This window comes from Caretta caretta, chromosome 4 (assembly GCF_965140235.1).
Source record: "Caretta caretta isolate rCarCar2 chromosome 4, rCarCar1.hap1, whole genome shotgun sequence".
NCBI lineage: Eukaryota > Metazoa > Chordata > Testudines > Cheloniidae > Caretta > Caretta caretta.
In genome coordinates this window covers 66,126,087-66,149,333 of record NC_134209.1, presented here as the reverse complement: position 1 = coordinate 66,149,333, position 23,247 = coordinate 66,126,087, and the positions used below count along the sequence as shown (strand labels likewise).

The 23,247-nt window shown below is 43.0% G+C and overlaps 1 protein-coding gene across 3 annotated transcripts in view; it reads left to right on the top strand.

The window, feature by feature from the left end:
* The first annotated feature begins 1,072 nt into the window (after window positions 1-1,072).
* TTC29 (tetratricopeptide repeat domain 29) overlaps window positions 1,073-23,247 on the top strand; it is a 219,935-nt gene continuing 197,760 nt past the window's right edge. For 2 of the 3 annotated variants that reach the window (XM_075127723.1, XM_048847298.2), the window contains exons 1-3: window positions 1,073-1,139; window positions 6,972-7,069; window positions 13,156-13,239. In XM_075127723.1, the coding sequence (XP_074983824.1) occupies window positions 6,978-7,069; window positions 13,156-13,239 (176 nt within the window). In that variant the 5' untranslated portion in view covers window positions 1,073-1,139; window positions 6,972-6,977. Of the gene's footprint in view, window positions 1,140-2,991; window positions 3,026-6,971; window positions 7,070-13,155; window positions 13,240-23,247 lie in introns of those variants that run through there. The other variant, XM_075127724.1, reaches the window with a different exon arrangement.

Below are 23,247 nucleotides of genomic sequence, written 5' to 3'. Positions count from 1 at the left end.
CATCAGCCACACTATCAGAGGCTCGTTCACCTGCACATCTACCACTGTGATATATGCCATCATGTGCCAGCAGTGCCCCTCTGCCATGTACATTGGTCAAACTAGACGGTCTCTACGTAAAAGAATAAATGGACACAAATCAGATGTTCCTGTTAACTGCTGGCAATGGCCCACCTTGATTATCACTACAAAAGGTTTTCACCCCCCCCCCTTGCTGGTAATAACTTATCTTAAGTGATCACTCCCCTTACAATATGTATGATAACACCCATTTTTTCATGTTCTGTGTGTATATAAATCTCCTCACTGTATTTTTCCACTGAATGCATCTGCTGAAGTGAGCTGTAGCTCACGAAAGCTTATGCTCAAATAAACTGGTTACTCACTAAGGTGCCACAAGTCCTCCTTTTCTTTTTGTGAATACAGACTAACACAGCTGCTACTCTGAAACCTATCAATTTCTAGTGTAGGACAGGAACTGGGCGTACTACTCCAGCCACCTGAGCAGCCCATTAGACAAATGTGTGAACTGTTCTGAGGCTCCATGCAGTCATGTCACAGCTCTGTGCATTGACAAGGTGGTATTTGAAACCCCAGAAAAGTATGTACGTTCGGACTTGTTTAGTCTGCGTGCGCGCTAAGGGTTCATAGACTCCGCTCTCCTTTCGCAGCTGGGTACATCATCTCACAGAGGGAAGAGCTGCTCTGCCGAGGCACTGGGCCATGCTGCGGCTGCTGAGACGTTCCGTCCCGCCAGGAAACAAACCCCCCTCGGCCACCGACACCCAATTTCTGCAACCACTGCCGCGGGCTCACCCCAAGGGGGTCCCCTTCCAATCCCCCTGCTCCTCCCTACGCCGGGATCGCCGCCGCCGCCGCGGCTGCCTGGCAGCGCCTCCACCCGGTTCCAGCCTCCTGCCCCGCCCCATCTGCCTCTCATACCTGGCGCAATTCTATCCCCGCCCCGTTCACAGCAGCGAACAGATGGTGACGCCAACCAAGGGCAGAACCGAATGCCCCGACCTCAGCCGCGGTTACTGCGCATGCTCACATCACTTGTCGGTCCGGCCCCTCCCCGCAGGCACGGCCCCGGTTCCCATGGTAACGACTCTGCGCGTCCTAGGACTCGCCTAGCTGCGGTAGGTGTAGCTGCGCCGGCGGGTGAGCGGGGCCCGTGTGGGTATCGCTCCCTGCCCGGCTCAGTCACCCCGCGGGGGTTCGGTGCTAGAGGCGGGGTTGGTCGGGTGAGGCCCCGCTTGCCGGGCCCCTGGGGTGGGGGGTGTTAATCCCTCTATGCGTTTCCGGTTTGCCCCCTCCCGGGGTGGTGCCGTGCGAAGTGCGGGAGGACAGCGAGGATACACCCAGCCCTTCGTGTGGGCGGGGGGATCTTGCTGCTCGGAGCAGATCTACACAGAACCGGCGCTCGCAGGGCTCTCCACTGGGAGTAAGCTGGAGAGTGTGTCTGGCGCTGTACGTCCAAAGAGGCGCAGAAGCCGCGGTGCGATTCGTGCTGCCTGCTTGGGCGGTGCCATGGTGTCAGGGCCCTTGCACTGAGCTGGAGGCTCGCTCCTGTGTTGTGTGCCACAAATGCTTTTCTTTTCAAAATATTATTTGCCCTGTTGCTATTGTAAATGCAACACAATGACGTGGTTCCAGTCTCCTGGAGCTGAGTCCTGAGTGAGCTGGAAAAAGTGATTGAAAAGAATCCTGAGGGGAGCAGTAGGAGCACCGCTCACTCAACACTTATCAGTTTAAAATACTTTCCCTAGCTTCTTGCAAACTGGAGCATGTTTAAAAAATTAAATATGCAAACAATTAAGAGTCTGCAGTTAAGTTACACAAAGAATAGTGTGTTCCCAGACAAATTTGCAGTTGGTTAATATAAGATTTCCTTTACCCTCCTCAAAGTTCATCAGATACTTAATTTGCAAAAATCTAAAAAATTGCAAATGGCAAGAGTCCTCAATCCTCCACTGTGTGACATGTTGTTCCATGTTGTACATTAAAATGATGCATCACACAGTGAATTCCTTTAACTGTGTTTTTATCCATTATTCTTAAGCTCTTTGTTTTTAGTTCCCATCTCTCAAAGCCACTTTAGCCTTATCCCTCCTCTTCTGTTTTCATCCTTTTCTTACCTACATATCTATCTTCATATTGCTGCTGGTCTTTCTCTTTTCCTGTTTCCTGATGGCATGGTTAGTGAAGCAGCACCAGTTCTCAGGAAGGCTGCCTCTTCACTAGGGAATGTTCAGAAAACATTGCTACTGGTGCTAACACTACTGGGAGCCCTAATGTAGGAAAAGCTCTGGTGAGATCCAGCATTTTGAGCAGCTGAAAGTTGTAGCACAGGGGGAATTTCCCCTTAAAAGTCTGTAACATAGACATGACTGAAAATGCTTTACTTCACACACTGTTCATGGATGTTGTTTCTTGAAGTCTTGATTCAGCACAGAGGGATGGAAGCATCACACTTTGGTGGTGGTCTTTTGTCAAGGTGACATTTTGTTATTCTTGAATATTTTATAAATAAGTATCAATTTTATACAGTTAGTCATATAATAGATAAATGGTTATACAGATATCTCTGTGACACCCATTCATGTAAGTGGATCATATGGGAGGATTTGGGCCCATGCAAAGTTCCGTTAACTTTTGACACACTCATCATGAACTTAGGAGTTTGGCTGCGTGAATCAGGTTGCAGAGTCAGGGCTTTTGTACAGTGCCATAAGCATTTATGGTGCTTTGCAGATGAAAAGTGACATGGCCTCTGCTCCGAGAGCTTAAAGTCAATACTCTATTTGAGGGCAACTAAATGTCTTGATCCCTATTACTGCAAAAGCTGATTGGTTTTAATGGTGTGTGGATTTGGAACATGCTTTAGAAGAGAGGTAGATGAAACAAAATGATATTAGCCATTATATAGAGTAAATTTAATAACTTCATTTGGATTCTATAGAGTCTATAAATTTGTTATCCTTATTTTTAGCCATCTTAGGAGTGAACAAGTGCCTTCTATACAGTAAGTGTTCAGTTATATTCTCTATCCTCTACCATTCGCCAGTCCAAAGCCCTGTAAGATTGACTTTATTGATTTCTAGAATGCCTATTGTGGCAGCAAAGTCCTTAATCATAGGAACACAGGAATTGCCATACTGGATCAGTAGAGCCCTGCAAATCTGCAGATATCAGCTTTATATCTGTGGATATCTGCAGATGCAGTGAATATCCGCAGACCATGTTTGCAGATCATGGATGGATAAGGATCCAGATTTTCTATCTAGAGCCCTTCAAATCTGCAGATATCCACTGACCATGTGTGTGGATCACTGATCAGATGCAGATACAAATTTTGTATTCTCACAAGGCTCTATGAATCAGACCCAGTCTGTCTAATCTGTTATTCTGTCTCTTACAATGGCCAACACCAGATGCTTCAGAGGAGGGAATAAGAATGCCATACTAGGCAATGTGGGATAACCTATCCCCAACATACACAGCAATCATCACGCTATCTAATAGCGATTGGCTTAAACCCTGAAGCACAAGGTTTAATATCCCTTCCAAAATGTTGTCATTAGTTAAGATTGTCATGCTGCCTGGTAGGGGACACAGCTAAGAGTGCCATTCTCAGGTCAGACTGACATAAAAGAGGGCACGTACCCCAAACTGGTGGTCTATTCTATCATGAAATTTCACTAAGCCAGTAACAAATGTTTGCTTCCAAAATACTATATTAGTTATAATTAGGGTGACCAGACAGCAAATGTGAAAAATTGGGACGGGGGTGACTGGTAATAGGAGCCTACATAAGAGAGAGACCCTAAAATCGTGATATCTGGTCACCCTGGTTATAATGAAGCCAAAGACAGCCCCCTTTCAGGCCCTCTAGCCCCTCATGTACCAAACCAGACTTCTATGATAAATTATTAAAACCAAGAATCCCATATATTAGGTTCTTCCAGTTCAAAAGAACCAGAGGCACACCCAGATTAAATATATTTCAGTTCTTCCCCAAAACCCACTCCAGTAGCCAATCCTTTAGTAATTACAAAACTAAACGTTTATTAATGTATAAAAAAAGAAGAGTTAAGAGGTTAAAATGAATCATATGCATTACAGTTGTTTGTAGATCAGGATAATAGCAGTGATTTTTAAATCTGCCAGTTTGCAAAAGTCTCTCTGATTCTCCCCAGATATTGGGGTCCTCAGGTCATTGTTCAAAGTTCTTCTTTGTTAGAAATCATAATCCAGAGATGTGGAGCAGGAAAGAGGCAAGAGAATGATATCACACTCTCCAGTTTATACCCCGCAGCCCACGTGTATGGAGAATTACTATCTCAAACATGGAGTGAAGCATCACATGTTCTACATGCCCTGCTAAGTCAGTGGGCCTCCATTGTCCATATGCTCTCTGAGACATTCTCAAGAGAGGCCTATTAGAAGAGTTGATTCTCCTTAACCATGTCTGGCTCGTCTGGATATAAATCTATCTTGTGGGTGTTACCCAAGCACATATCAATGTGTAGGAAGTTATGAATCTTTGCTAATACACACAACATAAACTGGATAACATTGTGCAACAGATTTCAAATTTTCCAATGATACTTTATAGAAGATCTATTGCAATTGTATAACAGTTGTAACAAACAATGATATAAACGGTGATCTTTTTATAGAACATCACAGTGATAACCGTGGGTATTTTCATATCCGTATAACTATCCAGTCCCTCTTTGAATCTTGTTAAATTATGGGTTCAGCAATTTCCTGAGTTAGTGAGCTTCATAGTTTAATCACATGTTGTGTGAAAAAGTATTTCCTTTATATTGGCTTTGAATTTCCCACCTTTTTAATTTCATTTCATGTCCCCTGAATCACTTGCTTAATTTTAATATGTACTTCATGCTTAAGTGATATGCTGAATCAGAGCCTTATGGTCTTCTCCAAAGCCCATTAAAATCAATAGAAGCCTTTCTATTGACTTTGGTGGGTTTTGGATCAGGCCCTTAGTGTCTAGTCCACCTCTCATTGAAACCAGTGGAAAGACTCCCATTGACTTCAGTGGGAGATAGATCTGGCCCCTATTTAAAGTCGAATTATGCTACTCTCTTTCACAGAATATCAGTTTATCCTGTGGATTGTCTGATTGCTATTAGTAAATGCAGTACAATTTGACCCATGCAGAATAAGTAAAATGTAGAGAGATTATCACTCATTTAAATGAACATCAAAATGAGTTTAAAGGGATATTAACATAAATTGCTTCACTGAAATGTATTACCAATACCTTCCTGTTTTTGCGTACTTATAATTTATATGTAAAGTTTGTCCTTAAGTTTTGGAAATAAAATAAATCACCAAAACTTTCATACACTTATGAAGAAAAAAACTAAAATAAATGAAAAACAAATTAAACACTAAACTAAAACATGTATTGCATCTTGCCATGAAGCTAACTTGGGCTGTAAAATACAATTGCAGATGTGCAGTAAGAGATGAGATTTATAGAAGGATTTGTTCTAAAGTCTTGTTCCATCTCTAGCCTTCCTGTCACTGGAACAAAAATATCAATGACCAATCAGTGACTGACCATCTCTCAGTATAGACCACTGCCAAACAGAACTCCCTTTCATAGAAAAACTTATTTAATCACAGACACAAATACAAATCTAGAATTTCTAAAAATTATAATTCTTGACTGAGATTAATTGTTTTTTTAATGACATGGTGGTTTGAGATGTTTAGATGAAAAGTGTCATTGTATACTGTAAATCTGGGTGTTTGTATAATGTCTAGCTTTCACTTGTGCTGTGAAATACAATTGTAAATGTTATCAATAATATTAAATCCCTATTAATCCCCACAGCCGCCTCAACGTAGTGCCCTACTGTATCTCTTTCCTTACCCTCCATTACCTTATTGATATGCTAGTCTAAGTGATGAGGAACAAATATGCATTTTAGAAATTTTAGCACAATATTTTTTGTGTGCTACTGCTCACTATAGCCGCAATGAAATGGATTTTGCTTTTTCAGAAAGGCTAATTTAAATAGGTTTTGCTACCTTTTGATTGATTGGTATCTATCAACTGCTCCTGACAAGTAACAGAAAATTTCCATTCAATAAATGTAACAAATAGCTAACTTTCTTTCCCCCTTTAAAATCCTGTTTCCCACTCCTATTAAAAGTTTATGTCTTGGGGCCTGCCAGCAGGTCTTGCAATACCTACATTTAAACCAAAATTAAAAGTAAGGGTGCTCCTGCTGCTAATGTCTCAGATCACAAACATGCAAAATGAAGGAACTGGCAGCTGAAGCTTTAATGGTGGGAAGTGTAGGCTGAGTACTTGAGAGGAAAGAACACAGTAGCTGTATGTGACAAAAAAGTTCTGTTAACATTTATGTACTTCCAAAAAGACAAACTAGACCGCTCTTTATAGCGACGGGGACTTTTTGGTTTTGTTCTCCATAAGTAAAAGCCTGTGTTCATACAGCATTACTTAGTTATAAAGTTAAGTGGTTTCTATTATTTATTTTGTAGGATAATACAATGCCTGCTGTTGCATCATTATTACACATTGCATGTTTTATCATTTCTTTATTTTACCTATCTATTTAATAAGATACTTTTGACATTTGACAGCCCAGTAGACCCTTAAAGAAACCTGATTCTGATCTCAGTTACACCCATCTAAATCAGCAGTACCACAATGCAGTTACAAATGAGATCAGAATCAGTCCCAGGCATTATGTCCCAATCCAGTAACTCCAAAGACCCAATCCTGCAAAGACATATGCACATTAATCACAGGTGCAAGTCTTTAAAGCAGAGGGACCTAATTTCACATATTATGAAACAAAAGGGGAAAAACAGTAAATGGGGAAAGACTGAGGAAGGGTAAGGGTAAGTCATGGGTCACAGGAAAGACACTATTTTAAATTTTATGTGTATTTTTTTTTTTTTAGTTCAGAATGAGTACTTTGCCTCCTGTGCAGATACAGTGTCCAAAGGAACATCGCAGCCTTGTAGAGCAGATGGTTTGCCCTTCAATAAAACTTGCAAGGTATGTGTGTCTCATTGACTTTTGGAAGACTAACACTTTTGCTGTAAATAGCTTCAATCAGATATCTTAAAGAGAAGACAAATTATGGTTTGAGTAGTAGGGATATTTTAAAGCAAAAGTTTAAGACAAGAAAATAATCTATGAGCAAAATTACATGCACATAATGAATAAAAGGCAATAGGAAGTGCAAACTCACTTGTCTTTTTAAGATAGAACAATAGAACCCAAATGATCTTCTTGTCATCTAAAATATATTATGTACTGAACATGTCCATACTTGAATTGGCATCATCTAATCCACAAAGTTGCCTGCAGTTTCAGTAAAATTAAGTTCAATGAAATTTCAAGATGCTGCTTAAAGACTGAAGAAAAGCTTTCAAACAATCAGTGAAGTAAGTAAAGGCAGGAGAGATTAGTACCACCATTTTTCTTTGTCATTATGATAGATTTCAAAAGAGCTCTATTCATGGTATACACTTTCTCCTACATTTTCAAAAGAGTCCTTTCCTCTTAGTAGGTGTTTACAAATTGGCATGAAAAAATTACCCAACACTTGATAGTTCAAGGACCAAACCTACTCACCAGCCTGAAATACACCAGTGCCTCAACTCATACCCCATACCAAGTCATGTCTCCAGCTACCTGGTATGCCATTAGTTAGTTGCTCCCCACTGCTTGGGTTGGAAGACCCTAGTCTCCCACTGGTTGAGTACTGAGATCCCAATTAATGCTGCTTGCCACTCCAAATAAATCGGTTTAATGTTGGATCACAGTAAATTAATGCTAAGCAGCCCTGCTTAACCTCCCCCAAATCAATTTATTTTAGTCCTAAACAAAGAGTTCTCTGCATTGAGAGATGCATCAAGGCTGAGGGTTTTTCTACCTCCTGGACCAGACTGCAGCATTTAGAGACTGAGAACAGGATGTAGTGGGTTGAGGAGCAGAGATGCTCCAGCTGGCCTGAAGACCAACAGTGGCAGGACTCCTGCCTGATTTAGCAGAGAGCTCTTGTATGGGACAGTCCTTGCAGAGATTTAGCAGAGAATTCTGTATGGGATAGGTGTGGGGGGGAAGGAGGGATGGAAGCAGCCTCTTGCCATCCTAGAAACGGGCTCCTTGCTATTGCCACACCCTAGTAGAGTACTCTGGGATGGTGGCAGTGGAGCTCCGTATACACAGAATCCTCTGGGGTAGTAGGTGCCCTTGTTGGCAGAGTAATGTTGATGTGGGCACCATATAAACACATAGATCCCTTTGCTGGAATGGTTTGTCCCCCTTAGAATTCCTTCTGAGGGAGGCAAACTCCCAGTTCCCTCTGTGCCAGAAGGTAGGAGTAGGAGCTCCTTCAGGGTATTTTAGTCCTAACAGTAGTAGCCCCTCTCCAGTCTAATGCTAGCAGCAGCTTTGGAGCGGTCTCTGTGCAAGCTTCAAAAGATGTCACCACAGTCTGAGTGACACAGGAGTACACCTGCTATGCCACTAGCATTGGGACTCCATAGCAGATCAGTTGATGCCTCCATTGCCTTCTGTTCCTGAAGCCTCTCCCCCAATTACTTCTCTTTCCTCCCTGCATCCCCGTTGAACCTTTGCTCTCTGGTTCTAGCCATGTTCCCTTGCACGTCAGGCAGCCAGCTTCTTTCCCTATTCAAAACCTCCAACAAACTTATGCTATCCGGATCTGAAACAGGCAGCGGGGTGGGCGAAATGTTTAAAAGTTTAAGTACTTCAGTAGTTCACTTTAGTACGGCCTTCCAAGCCTCTGGCCACACACTGAGGCAACCTTTCAGTGCAATCCAGCCCTGTTCACGTCTTGCTGGATCTGGAGCAGAGAAATGGGGCTGGATCATTTACTCTGTGTAGCCCAGGCTTCCCTGAATCTCTCACTCCCCTCAGGCTTCCCTGAGCAAGCCCTGTCTTGCCATTTTCCCTTGAACATTCTTCCTTTCACTATGCCCATGCTCCCTTGGCATATACCTGCTCCCTCTGTGTCTCCTGCAAGGGTCCTTCAAAATCATACTAACATGGCCGGTAACTCTGACTTTGATTAATATAGCTTACCAATAGATAATCTTTGAGTAAAGTCTGTTACTATTAACTATCAAAACAATCCATGGTTGGCTTTATAAGCCTTTGTGTGATTGTGGTGTGTTTTTTTTGTTTTTTTGTTTTTTTTTTAAGAACTGGATAGGGGTATGTGGTAATTTTATTTTGGAAATTAAAGGGAGTTTGTTATGGATGTAAGGAATCTGTTGGCATGTTTGAGTATTATGGTTGAGTGATAAATCATGGGAATGTTAATGTTACTGTAACTTGATTTCTTTGATATTTTGTGTCTGCATTGAAATGTTGGGAAACTTTGACTCTAAGTTAACAGTTTTTGAAGTGGGAATAAGATAAGATTTAAATTGTATTTATCGCTCTTTATCTTCGCGTGGTTCTGTTTTGTGTGAATGTTACAAGGCTGATTTTTTTTCTTTGTTGTATGAATAAAGAATCTTTTCAGTAAAAGAAATTGGATAATTTTGCCCTATAAGCTGAGGAGGCAAACAATTGTAAAACAGCTGCTTCAAAATGCGAGCAAGTATGATTGGTCATCAGTAAGAAGATGACAAAATTGATTTTTTTTTCTCTTAAATAAGAAATCAATTTAAAACTAAATAGAAATCAACTTAAAGGGAAAAGTTCTTTATATAATCTATATTTATGAAATGTGATGAGTCATGGCAACGTTGAAATAGGGGGCTGAAACTGATTGGTAAAACAAGTGACAACTTCTGGAAGAAAAAGGATAGTGATTCTTACCCTATTTCACCTCCACCCCATCTCTCAATTATGACAAAATGACATTTCCAAATAAGTGCACATGACACCTCGAAACAGACATAAAACGCAGCCAGATAATTTTCACATTCATAATTTTTGTTCCTTTCAATTCTGATTGTTTAGAACACCCTGGTTAGAGCTTTATCCTTTTTCCTATTTGGTAGTAATTGAACTGACTCTTGTGTTTTTATGGTGAATAAGATAATATGGTTCTTCTGTCTTTTCTTTCTTGTTTGTGCACAAACATCATTGATGGTGTCAGCACAGGTCTAAGAGAAATGTTTATTTTTCCAAGTAGCTTGAATTCTTCATGATGGATATCTTCCTTGGCAGCCTCTTTAATACAGCATAAAACATTGTAGGTCTTTTGTAAACAGTAGCTTATCTGTGAGGGGGGTGTGTGTGTGTTCAATTCTTGGCTATGCTTAATTTTTTTTTTTTGTAAACTCTGGAGCACATTTCTCCCCCGCCCCTCCCCATCAGATTAGATCATTTTAAACCTGGACTACATGACAAGTGCGACTTTAAGCTTTGTGATTCATCTTTGCTGTCTACAGAGTGTAGTGTTTAAAATAAATAAATAAATAAAGATTCCCAAGAAGCAGAGGTGAGACAACAAACTTTCCGTCCATCTCATTGGAGATTATATTTAAATGGTGATTTAAATTAAATGTTGGTTAGATAATTGTGAAGTTGAACATTGCTACCTCTAGATATTTTCTGCCTTTTCTTTGTATTTGGAATGCCTGAAGGAGCAGGAGGTTCCTTTTGCAGACCTCCTAAAGTGCATAGTTTCAGGTCATTTTGGTGGTGTCTAGCCAAAGAGTTTTTGTTCTTAATTACATAGTCATATACTATTTCTCAAATATATCTACATTCTTGGCTAAACATGTAGTATTGTGTAATACATCTTTTACATTATTGTACACTATTTGTATTGTCCTAATGGTCCATAATATCTTCATTGATTTAGGCTTGTAGGCTTAGTCTGCAGACTTTGATTTGGATTGTAATTAGATTATAATTTGATTATTATGATACATTTTTTTCCCTAAGGTATGTATTTTCATGTAACCAGCAGTGCGTTCTATGTGCATGGCCTTTCTTAGGTGCAATTGAGGAATGAGATAGTGTACTATAAGGCTAATGTACCTTAAGTGCAGTTAAGGCAGCAATAGTTAAGTATGAGATGAATTTAAGTGGCCTGTATATGACAGCAATTTTTTTTCATTTTTTTGTTTTTATTTTTCTTTCCTACTTCATAGGGTTGCTAAGTTTCTATCACGCAAAACTGAAACACCCTAGCCCCGCCCTTCCCCCAAGGCCACACCCCTGCTCAGTACTTTTCCCCTCTCTTGGTGGCTTGCTCTCCCACACCCTCATTCACTTTCAATGGGCTGGAGCAGGGGGTTGGGGTGTGTGTGGGGGGGTGAGGGCTGTAATTGAGGGGTGTGGGCTCCAAGGTGGGGCCAGAAATGGGGGGTTCAGGGTGCAGGAGGGGGTTCCAGGCTAGGGCAGGGGCTCGGAGTGCGGGCTCTGGGGTGTGGCTGGGATGAGGGGTTTGGGGTACAGGAGGAGGCTCCAGGCTGGGGGATGGGGCCAAGGGATTTGGAATGTGGGAGGGGTCTGCGGGTTGAGGAAGGGTGTTGGGAGGGAGTAAAGACTCTGGGCTGGGGGTGTGAGCTCTGGGTTGGGGCTGGGGATGAGGGGTTTGGGGTGCAGGAGGGGGCTCCAGGTTTGGAGTGGTTCAGGGCTGGGATAGGGGGTTGGGGCTCAGGGTTGGGGTGCAGGATTACCTCTGGCGGCTCCCAGTCAGTGGCGCAGTGAGGCTAAGGCAGGCTCCCTGCCTATCCTGGCACCATGCTGCGCCCTGGAAGCAGCCAGCAGGTCCGGCTCCTAGGCAGGGGGGCCAGGAGGCTCCGTGTGCTGTTCTCGCCCACAGGCACAGCCCCACCCCCCAGCTCCCATTGGCTGCGGTCCTGGCCAATGGGAGTGCAGCGCCAGTGCTTGGAGCGGACACAATGCATGGAGCCCCGTGCTTCCTGCACCTAGGAGCAGAACCTGCTGGCCACTTCCGCGGTACAGTGCAGTGCCAGGATGCAGCACCACCGACCGCACTTTTAACTGCCCAGTTGGAGCTGCCAAAGTCCCTTTTCAACCGGGCGTTCTGGTAGAAAATCGGACACCTGGCAACCCTACTACTTCAGTGCGGTATATTTTGTAAACACCGTTTTATGTACACATAAATGATTTTTGTGGACTTTTTCTGGCATTCATAGAGTAATAGGCAATGCTACAAAATGTTATCCAGATGTCCATACAATTATGGAAAAAATATATCAGAGGGAGAGGATTTAATTAAGTAATTAAAGACTGCAATGTAATACATATCCACAAAGGGGCAGAGATATGAATTTACATGCAACAAGGCTTAACCATACAATCTTAATGTTCTTTTCTCATAGTTTTTTATTGAATAAAAGTTAATTCACATCACTGCTATAAAAGTAATATCCTCTAACGTGATGCTCTCAGTATGTATAAGAAGGCATCATTCCTTTTCTGGTCAGTAAATAATGCCTTTGCAACTCCAGGGCCTTTGTGGAGTTTGGAGTCACAATTAAAGAACTGAAATGTTGGCTGAAATTGAATTGTCTGTCAGTCCAATTTCCAACCTTACCACTAGAACAGAACACACTGAAGTCAATGGGAGTCTTTTTGGTGACTTCAGTGGGCTTTGGGTCAGGCTTTAATGAAGGTCAACCATTAGGATATGCTCTTGAGATTTTTAGATAGGTAAAATTGTCTCTGAGCCTAAATTACACTACACAATCTGTGTGTGAGTAAATTTGGTTTCTAAAGAGTCTAGTACAAAACAGATTTGACGCTCTGCTTAGTCCATGCTGTCAAGGCAAAAACATAATGATTCCATTTTGGAAAAAAGTTTGAGTGTAGCGGGTTGCTAAACACTGATTTTACCTAAAAATGAACTCTGTAGTGTGTATATAAAACCTTTGGATAACAGGGTCCCTAAATACCAAAGCCAACTCTGCTTCCCTGCAAAAATAAAGATTTGAATAGCTACAGACCAAAAAGTTAATATGATACTTGTAGGTGTTTATAAAATGTGTCTGATAAATACTGAAATATTGACAAAGTAATGTATCTGTCTCGAAGTGGCAATGATGATACATTATACATGCTGCAGACGTCTACTTTAGCACCTCAGTGTTTCTTTTAATTTTTTTTTCATTTAAATTTAGGATTCATTTGATCAAAGACAAAGATGCCATAGATCATTATTTGGCGATGAATATCAAAGGGTTGTCAAAACAAGAGGCTGCTGCGTAAGTATGGCCTTTTTGAGGCATTTTAACACACAGTAAGTTTATTGTTTCCTTTGTTTCTAGTCATCATATTCAATAAAATCTGAAATTCCCCAGGCCTTACACCTTCCTGAGTGGAACTTGGAACTTAAAAATGATGATTCACTTCTACTGATTTTACATTGATCAAAGCATTTAATCCCATGGTTTTATTAATTCTCACATTTACTGAGGTTGTATCACATTTGAAACATTATAGCTAGACTCTGCCAGTAATTATATTTGAAATCACCTAAAAAAAAAAAAAGCCTGTGTGAAAACATCTCCTGTGGGTCTGAAGTTTTGTGAACGAAAAATAAATGTTCTTGTAATACTGAATTAACATTTAGCCAATCCCCACCCCCAAATGCTGATTTTAAGATGCAGCATTTCATACACCATTAATTCTTTAAAAAGCTAATGGATGAAAGCACACTAGATACATTTTTATTTCTTACTGTTGAGATATTTACATTTAAAAGTTACAAAAGATTACACACTGATTACTTTTTCTGCAGTGCTTTATCAGATCTGGGATTTTGCTCCATCAGAATTAATCAAGGGATCCTAAAAATTTGGAATTACTGGTAGCTTAAAGTGGGATTTATTTTTTCAATATTTAAATAATAAAAAGATGCCTCTAGAAAGTTAATTAACTATTAATATTGCAACATAATCCCATCAGTGTTAAAACAATCCCTTGATCCAACAGGAGTTGGCCAGACAGCCACATAAGAAAAAAAAAAAGTACTTGTCTCTTCTACATTTCAAGAACGTACCCTCAACTCTGTCTCCATATTCTGGCAAATACATGTCTTTTGCAGCATGCCCTAAAGGTTCCCAAGTTCAAGCTATTTCTGACCAAAGAAATGGGTGTAACAAGTTCAAGAGTCCTAACAGAGTGGCCTGCCAGCATCCCCCATTTCTTTTGTAATGTTCTGGATTCAGCTTGAGTGCTTCTCTTTACCACAGTTGTGGCAGATTCAAGAGTTGCTCAAGCTCTCTAATGTGTCAGCAGGAAAGATCCTAATGTATCTTGGGAAGGATGTGTTCAGAAAGTAGTTTGTTAAAATAAACTTTAGAGTTGGGAAATTACTGGAAGATGATGGACTTCAAATAGATCCAAATTATGGGGCAGATTATGACTTTGTGTATATTACAAAGGAGAAGAAAGATGTAAGGATGGTTCCATTCCTTATCTGTGTGAATTATCTGTATCATGGGTCACACTGTGAGATAGAGAGCAGGAGCAGAGAGTGGGCAGAACCTGTTCCGCTGCGTCTTTGTGCTAGCTAGCACAGATGGTGAAGAAATCTGCAACCAGTGTAAGGACTGGCTTGGATTACTTCCCTAATGGGGAGAGGGGTAAACCAGGAACCAGACTGTCACTTTTTAAATCACAGTATGATCCCTGGTCTGCTGCTGGGGCTTACCCTTACTTAGGGGTTCTGGCAGAGCCACAATCAAGACCTATTTAAGTAACAAATCTCTCCCTGGACAACTCTGTGGGTACAGATGGTCTGAATGAAGTGGAGCTAATGTGGTTCCAGTGTGCAGGGGGAGGAGGAGCAGAATACAGAGAGCCTACAGAGGAAGAAACATGTATTCACTCATTATTACCCCTAGCAACATGGAAGGGGAGAACACTAGCCATGGAGGGCTACTACAGCTTTGAAACTGCAACAGTGGTTGCATACTGGCTTTCCTTCTTAATGGTGGAAGTTTGCTTCTCTGCCTGGCCCCGTGTGGATCTCCCCAGCACACAACCTATGCAGGGAAAGAATGGTCTTCCTGTCCAACTTTGGGAAAGCTCTCATGCATCTATATTGTAGAGTTCTAATTTCATGAGATCAACTTTCAGCCATAATATTTCTGTAGGATTTTTTTTACATGTAAACCATGAGTGCTAAAAGAGTGAGGTTGCAAGACAGGAAAATGCAAGGAAATCCACAGTGGAATGGGAAATGTACCATCTGTCCTTTTGTATGGGGAGACACTGGGGTCCAGTAACACAACATGCTGCTTTCAAAGTTATGAAAGCCTTTTGATGGACTAAAACTGAAATATGTGTAATTGGGTGTATCTTTATTCGTATGTTAGAAGTGAACCTCTTTTAAAAGGTTATGTTTTTTTCTTATCTTTAGAATTTTAATGAATACTAATAGTAACTCAGAAGAAAGTAACAACCTTACTTCTACATACAGTTTATCAGTGCTGTCCTGTGTACCTACTTAGTACATCCTGTGACAAGGTCGGGCCAGATGGCTACAGGAGAGTAATAGAAGGCAGATATATTAGCCCCAGGTTAAGTAGGTCCCTTTTCCCTGGGTAAGGTGACAGGAAAGGTTCCAGAACAATCAGAAACCTTCTGGAGACAATTAAGACAGACAGACAGGCTGGTTAGAACACCTGCAGCCAATGAAGAAGCTGTTAGAATCAATTAAGGCAGGCTAATCAGGGCACCTGGGTTTAAAAAGGAGCTCACTTCAGTTTGTGGTGCACATGTGAGGAGCAGGGATCAAGAGGCACTAGGAGCTGAGAATGAGAATGCGGACTGTTGGAGGTCTGAGGAGTTATCAGACACCAGGAGGAAGGTCCTATGGTGAGAATAAAGAAGGTGTTGGGAGGAGGCCATGGGGAAGTAGCCCAGGGAGTTGTAGCTGTCGCACAGCTGTTCCAGGAGGCACTCTAGACATTCCACAGGGCCCTGGGCTGGAACCCGGAGTAGAGGGCGGGCCCGGGTTCCCCCCAAACCTCCCAACTCCTGGTCAGACACAGGAGTCGTGGACCTGGACTGTGGGTTCAGAAAAATGGCCAAGCTGAGGGCTGGTGTGAAGCTCCAAGGCGAGCAAATCCGACAATAAGCGCAAGACCCACCAAGGTAGAGGAGGAACTTTGTCACAATCCACAGGGAAGTGTCAAAAGAATATTAACACAGTACACCAACTAGAGAGCTGAGGTGTATTTATTAAGTTTATCTAGTTATTTAAAAAGTAAAATTAAAGTCAGTCAGCTGTCGTATCTCTAAATGGCCTCACTGGAGCCTAATTTGTGCTTTGTATTGCTCAGACTACAGATACTTTTTATTACAGAAGCTGCAGGAAAACTTTTATGTTTTGTCGGGTAATTTTTTTTTCTCCTAAGCGTGGATTATTATATTTTACTTTGGGTCTTATATTATATTGAAATAAAGGGGCAGGATGTTATCCACTTGCCACCAATTCTCTCGTGTTCATATTTGAAATTATTTTAAAAGATATTAAGTGATGTAAAATGAAACTTTTTCAAAACAGTTAGGCTTGTTAGAAATATTGCTAGAATTAAAATAAGAAAAAAACATTTTTGTAAGCAAATGTTCTGCTGTGTTAGCAACCCCAACATTGCAACACTAAGAACCTAAAAGTGAAATACTATTTTATATTAAAAAAGTGAAATTGACTCTCTTGAATTTCATCATCCAAACTGAGAGAATTACAAAAAAGTAAACAAAGCATAATCAGTTACAAGTGAACTGGAATTTTAAAATTCTTTAACATCTAATTATCTAGATCCCAACTGTGGAACTCATAGTCATAGAATCATAGAATATCAGGGTTGGAAGGGACCTCAGGAGGTCATCTAGTCCAACCCCCTGCTCAAAAGCAGGACCCATCCCCAATTAAATCATCCCAGCCAGGGCTTTGTCAAGCCTGACCTTAAAAACTTCTAAGGAAGGAGATTCCACCACCTCCCTAGGCAACGCATTCCAGTGTTTCACTACCCTCCTAGAGAAAAAGTTTTTCCTAATATCCAACCTAAACCTCCCCCACTGCAACTTGAAACCATTACTCCATGTCCTGTCCTCTTCCACCACTGAGAATAGTCTAGAACCATCCTCTCTGGAACCACCTCTCAGGTAGTTGAAAGCAGCTATCAAATCCCCCCTCATTCTTCTCTTCTGCAGACTAAACAATCCCAGTTCCCTCAGCCTCTCCTCATAAGTCATGTGTTCCAGACCCCTAATCATTTTTGTTGCCCTTCGCTGGACTCTTTCCAATTTATCCACATCCTTCTTGAAGTGTGGGGCCCAAAACTGGACACAGTACTCCAGATGAGGCCTCACCAATGTCGAATAGAGGGGGACGATCACGTCCCTCGATCTGCTCGCTATGCCCCTACTTATACATCCCAAAATGCCATTGGCCTTCTTGGCAACAAGGGCACCCTGCTGACTCATATCCAGCTTCTCGTCCACTGTCACCCCTAGGTCCTTTTCCGCAGAACTGCTGCCTAGCCATTCGGTCCCTAGTCTGTAGCTGTGCATTGGGTTCTTCCGTCCTAAGTGCAGGACCCTGCACTTATCCTTATTGAACCTCATCAGATTTCTTTTGGCCCAATCCTCCAATTTGTCTAGGTTCCTCTGTATCCTATCCCTGCCCTCCAGCATATCTACCACTCCTCCCAGTTTAGTATCATCTGCAAATTTGCTGAGAGTGCAATCCACACCATCCTCCAGATCATTTATGAAGATATTGAACAAAACTGGCCCCAGGACCGACCCCTAGGGCACTCCACTTGACACCGGCTGCCAACTAGACATGGAGCCATTGATCTAAACTACCCATTGAGCCCGACAATCTAGCCAACTTTCTACCCACCTTATAGTGCATTCATCCAGCCCATACTTCTTTAACTTGCTGACAAGAATACTGTGGGAGACCATGTCAAAAGCTTTGCTAAAGTCAAGATACAATACATCCACTGCTTTCCCTTCATCCACAGAACCAGTAATCTCATCATAGAAGGCGATTAGATTTGTCAGGCATGACCTTCCCTTGGTGAATCCATGCTGACTGTTTCTGATCACTTTCCTCTCATGTAAGTGCTTCAGGATTGATTCTTTGAGGACCTGCTCCATGATTTTTCTGGGGACTGAAGTGAGGCTGACTGGCCTGTAGTTCCCAGGATCCTCCTTCTTCCCTTTTTTAAAGATTGGCACTACATTATCCTTTTTCCAGTCATCCGGGACTTTCCCTGTTCGCCATGAGTTTTCAAAGATAATGGCCAATGGCTCTGCAATCACAGCCGCCAGTTCCTTTAGCACTTTAGTCCTTCTAGAAAACACTCAGATATATTTACACTTTGAACTCTGAGTGTGATTCTCATCTCAAGGAGATGTACTTTTGCTAGCTCTCATTGAGCTAGTGCGCTAAACATAAAGCGTATCTGTGGCAGGACGGGCTAGCTACCCCAAGTATGGGCCTAGGGTCTCAGATGGGCACATACTCTGGGCAGCTAGCTCTTCCCTCCAGCTCAAAGTATAGACATACCCAGTGCCAGTGGTAAGCACATACTTCCATTAGTATTGCTATCATGAGTCAAGGTTCTCCTAATGCATGGGTTCTCAACCTGGGCATCAGGGTCACACTGTACCTTCCATATTGGTAACTGGGAAGAGGTCCTGGTTAGATCATAGAATCCTAGAATATCAGGGTTGGAAGGGACCTCAGGAGGTCATCTAGTCCAACCCCCTGCTCAAAGCAGGACTGTCAAGGTTCCTCCCCCACTCTGAACGCTAGGGTACAGATGTGAGGACCTGCATGAAAACCTCCTAAGCTTATCTTTACCAGCTTAGGTCAAAACTTCCCCAAGGTACAAAATATTCCACCCTTTGTCCTTGGATTGGCCGCTACCACCACCAAACAAATACTGGTTACTGGGGAAGAGCTGTTTGGAAACGTCTTTCCCCCCAAATACTTCCCAAAAACCTTGCACCCCACTTCCTGGACAAGATTTGGTAAAAAGCCTCACCAATTTGCCTAGGTGACTACAGACCCAGACCCTTGGATCTTAAGAACAATGAACAATCCTCCCAACACTTGCACCCCCGCCCCTTTCCTGGGAAATGTTGGATAAAAAGCCTCACCAATTTGCCTAGGTGACCACAGACCCAGACCCTTGGATCTTAAGAACAATGAAAAAGCATTCAGTTTTCTTACAAGAAGACTTTTAATAGAAATAGGAGTAAATAGAAGTAAAGAAATCCCCTCTGTAAAATCAGGATGGTAGATACCTTACAGGGTAATTAGATTCAAAACATAGAGAATCCCTCTAGGCAAAACCTTAAGTTACAAAAAAGATACACAGACAGAAATAGTTATTCTATTCAGCACAATTTTTTTCTCAGCCATTTAAAGAAATCATAATCTAACACATACCTAGCAAGATTACTTACTAAAAGTTCTAAGACTCCATTCCTGGTCTATCCCCGACAAAAGCAGCATATAGACAGACAGAGACCCTTTGTTTCTCTCCCTCCTCCCAGCTTTTGAAAGTATCTTGTCTCCTCATTGGTCATTTTGGTCAGGTGCCAGCGAGGTTACCTTTAGCTTCTTAACCCTTTACAGGTGAGAGGATTTTTCTTCTGACCAGGAGGGATTTTAAAGGGGTTTACCCTTCCCTTTATATTTATGACACACCCCCCAAATCTCAGCTAGGGTGAAACACTGGCTGGGATTTCTTTCTGGAGCTCTAGGAAAAACAGAGTTAATAAGACTCATGCATCTCTAAATATACTACCAAGTACATAAAGACTAACAATATTTTCCACATCTCAAGGACGATTTTAACCAGTTGATTCTAGGAAACTTTTACGGGAGAGTGCATCAGTCACTTTGTTAGAAGCTCCTGAGATGTGTTGGATGTCAAAATCAAAATCTTGGAGAGCTAAACTTCACCGAAGAAGTTTTTTGTTATTTTCTTTGACGGTGTGAAGCCACTTCATTGCAGCATGGTCGGTTTGCAGGTGGAAACGCCGTCCCCATATGTAGGGGCATAGCTTTTCCGGAGCGTAGACAATGGCGTAACATTCTTTTTCACCGACTGACCAGTTGCTTTCCCTCTCAGACAGTTTTTTGCTGAGAAACACTACAGGGTGGAATTCTTGATCAGGTCCTTTCTTCATTAAAACTGCTCCCACTCCACGCTCGGACGCATCTGTGGTTACGAGGAACGGTTTGTCAAAGTCTGGGGCCCTTAGAACAGGGTCAGACATGAGTGTCGCTTTAAGCTTGTTAAAGGCCGTCTGACACTTTTCGGTCCACTGAACAGCATTTGGCTGTTTCTTTTTGGTTAGGTCTGTCAGTGGGACGGCGATTTGGCTGTATTGCGGTACAAATCGTCTGTAATAAACGGCCAAGCCTAAGAAGGATTGAACCTGTTTCTTTGACTTTGGGACAGGCCACTTTTGGACACCATCCACTTTGGTCTGTAGGGGGCTGATAGTTCCTTGACCCACCTGGTGTCCAAGGTAAGTCACTCTGTTTAGGCCTATTTGACACTTCTTAGCCTTAACAGTTAGTCCTGCCTCCCTTATGCGCTCAAGGACTTTTTGTAGATGTTCCAGGTGGTCTGCCTAGGAATCCGAAAATATGGCCACATCGTCAAGGTAGGCGACTGCATATTCTCCTAATCCCGCTAGGAGACCATCTACAAGTCTTTGGAAGGTGGCGGGTGCATTTCGCAGCCCGAAAGGGAGTACATTAAATTCATACAGCCCGAGATGTGTGGTGAAGGCTGACTTTTCCTTGGTAGATTCATCTAGCGGTACCTGCCAGTACCCCTTGGTTAAGTCCAAGGTAGAGATGAACTGGGCCCATCCCAGTTTCTCTAATAGTTCATCTGTGTGTGGCATTGGATAGTTGTCTGGGCGAGTTACGGCATTTAGCTTACGGTAGTCCATGCAAAAACATATTTCCCCATCTGGTTTGGGAACTAAAACCACTGGAGATGCCCATGCACTTCCAGAGGGGCGGATTATACCCATCTGTAACATATCCTGGCTCTCCCGTTCTATAGCAGTTTTAGCTTGAGGAGACACCCGGTAAGGTTGGACTCTAATTGGGTGAGCATTACCTGTGTCAATGGAGTGGTATGCCTGTTCAGTCAGTCCTGGGGTGGCTGAGAACGTTGGCGCGTACCTAGTGCACAGCTCCTGGATCTGCTGTCGCTGCATACGCCCAAGGGTCATGGAGAGGTTCACCTCTTCCACACCACCAGCACTTTTCCCTTTGTAGTAGACACCTTCAGGCCACCCAGCGTCGTCTCCTCCCTGGGCTGTAAACTGACAAACCTTTAATTCTCTGGAATAAAAGGGCTTTAGAGAATTAATATGGTACACCTTAGGCTTTCGGTTGGAGGTGGGGAATGTTATGAGATAATTAACAGCTCCCAGGTGCTCCTGGACCGTGAATGGCCCTTCCCACGATGCTTCCATTTTATGGGCCTGGAGCGCCTTTAAGACCATAAATTGGTTAGTCTCTAAGGTGCCACAAGTACTCCTTTTCTACTTTGAAGGAACGCTCTCTGGCATGTTTATCATACCAGGCTTTTTGCTCTTTTTGAGCATCCTGTAAGTTTTCTCTAGCAAAGGCTAAAGAGGTTCGGAGGGTGTTTTGTAGGTTGGTTACATAGTCCAGAATGTTAGTTCCTGGAGAAGGTGGAAATCCCTCCCATTGCTGCTTCACCAACTGCAATGGCCCCTTAACCTCGTGGCCATATACAAGTTCAAATGGGGAAAACCCTAAACTGGGGTGTAGTACAGCTCTGTAGGCAAAGAGCAACTGCTGCAACACTAGGTCCCAATCATTGGATTGCTCATTTACGAATTTACGTATCATGGCCCCCAAAGTTCCATTAAACTTCTCCACCATGCCATTTGTTTGATGGTGGTAAGGAGTGGCAACCAAGTGATTTACCCCATGAGCTTCCCAAAGGTTTTCCATAGTTCCTGCCAGGAAATTAGTCCCTGCATCTGTGAGGATGTCGGAGGGCCAAGCTACCCTGGCAAAAATGTCTGCTAATGCCTGGCACATACTTTTAGCCCTGGTGTTGTTTAGAGCTACTGCTTCCGGGTGGCAAAATCCATGAAAGTCAGAATGTACTGCTTTCCTCTGGGTGTCTTTTTCAGAAAAGGACCCAGAATATCCACAGCTACTCGCTGAAATGGAACTTCAATGATGGGGAGTGGCTGGAGAGGGGCTTTGACCTGGTCTTGGGGTTTTCTCACTCTTTGGCATACTTCACAAGACCGGACATAGGTAGAAACATCCTTGCCCATTCCCTCCCAGTGGAATGACCCCTCCAAATGGTCTTTGGTCCTGTTCACCCCAGCATGGCCACTAGGGTGATCGTGGGCTAAGCTCAAGAGTTTGGCCCGGTATTTAGTTGGAACTACCAACTGTCTCTGAGGATGCCAGCCTTCCTGATGTCCACCAGAAAGGGTTTCCTTGTATAGAAGTCCTCTTTCTACAACAAACCTGGATTGATTAGAAGAGCTGAGAGGCGGTGGGTTGCTCCGTGCCGCCGTCCAAGCTCTCTGGAGGCTTTCATCTGCTTCCTGTTCGGTCTGGAACTGTTCCCTTGATGCTGGAGACATCAGTTCCTCATTGGATTGTGGACCTATGCTTGGTCCCTCTGGAAGTGATGTAGGGGAGGGGGTTGTTTCCGTTGACTGTGAACCGCTCTCCGCTGGTGCACTATGTTGGGATTCAGGCTCCGGCTGAGCCTCTTGTGTAGGGTTATGGGCTGCTGCCGGTTCAGGTTTGGTGGGGCCCTCTGGTGCTGAGGTTGCAAGTACTGGATTCAGTGCTGGCAATGCGTCTGGTGTTGGTTGTTCAGCTGGTTCCGGTTCTGGGATTGGTTCCGTCTGGGTCTCTGGGACTGGATCCACTACTGCTGTTGGAGACGTTGGCCTGGGTACCGGGTCCATCACCTCTGCCTGGGTCCTGATAGAAGTTTCCAGAATAGAGCTAGGCCTCACGGCTTGTTTAGCCTGGCTACGGGTGACCATTCCCTCCCTCTTGGCCCGCTTCACATGATTGGCCAAGTCTTCCCCCAACAGCATGGGGATGGGATAATCATCATAGACTGCAAAAGCCACGTTCCTGACCAGCCCTGGTACTGGACAGGCAACTTGGCTGTAGGCAAATTGAATGAGTTGGACTTGAAGGG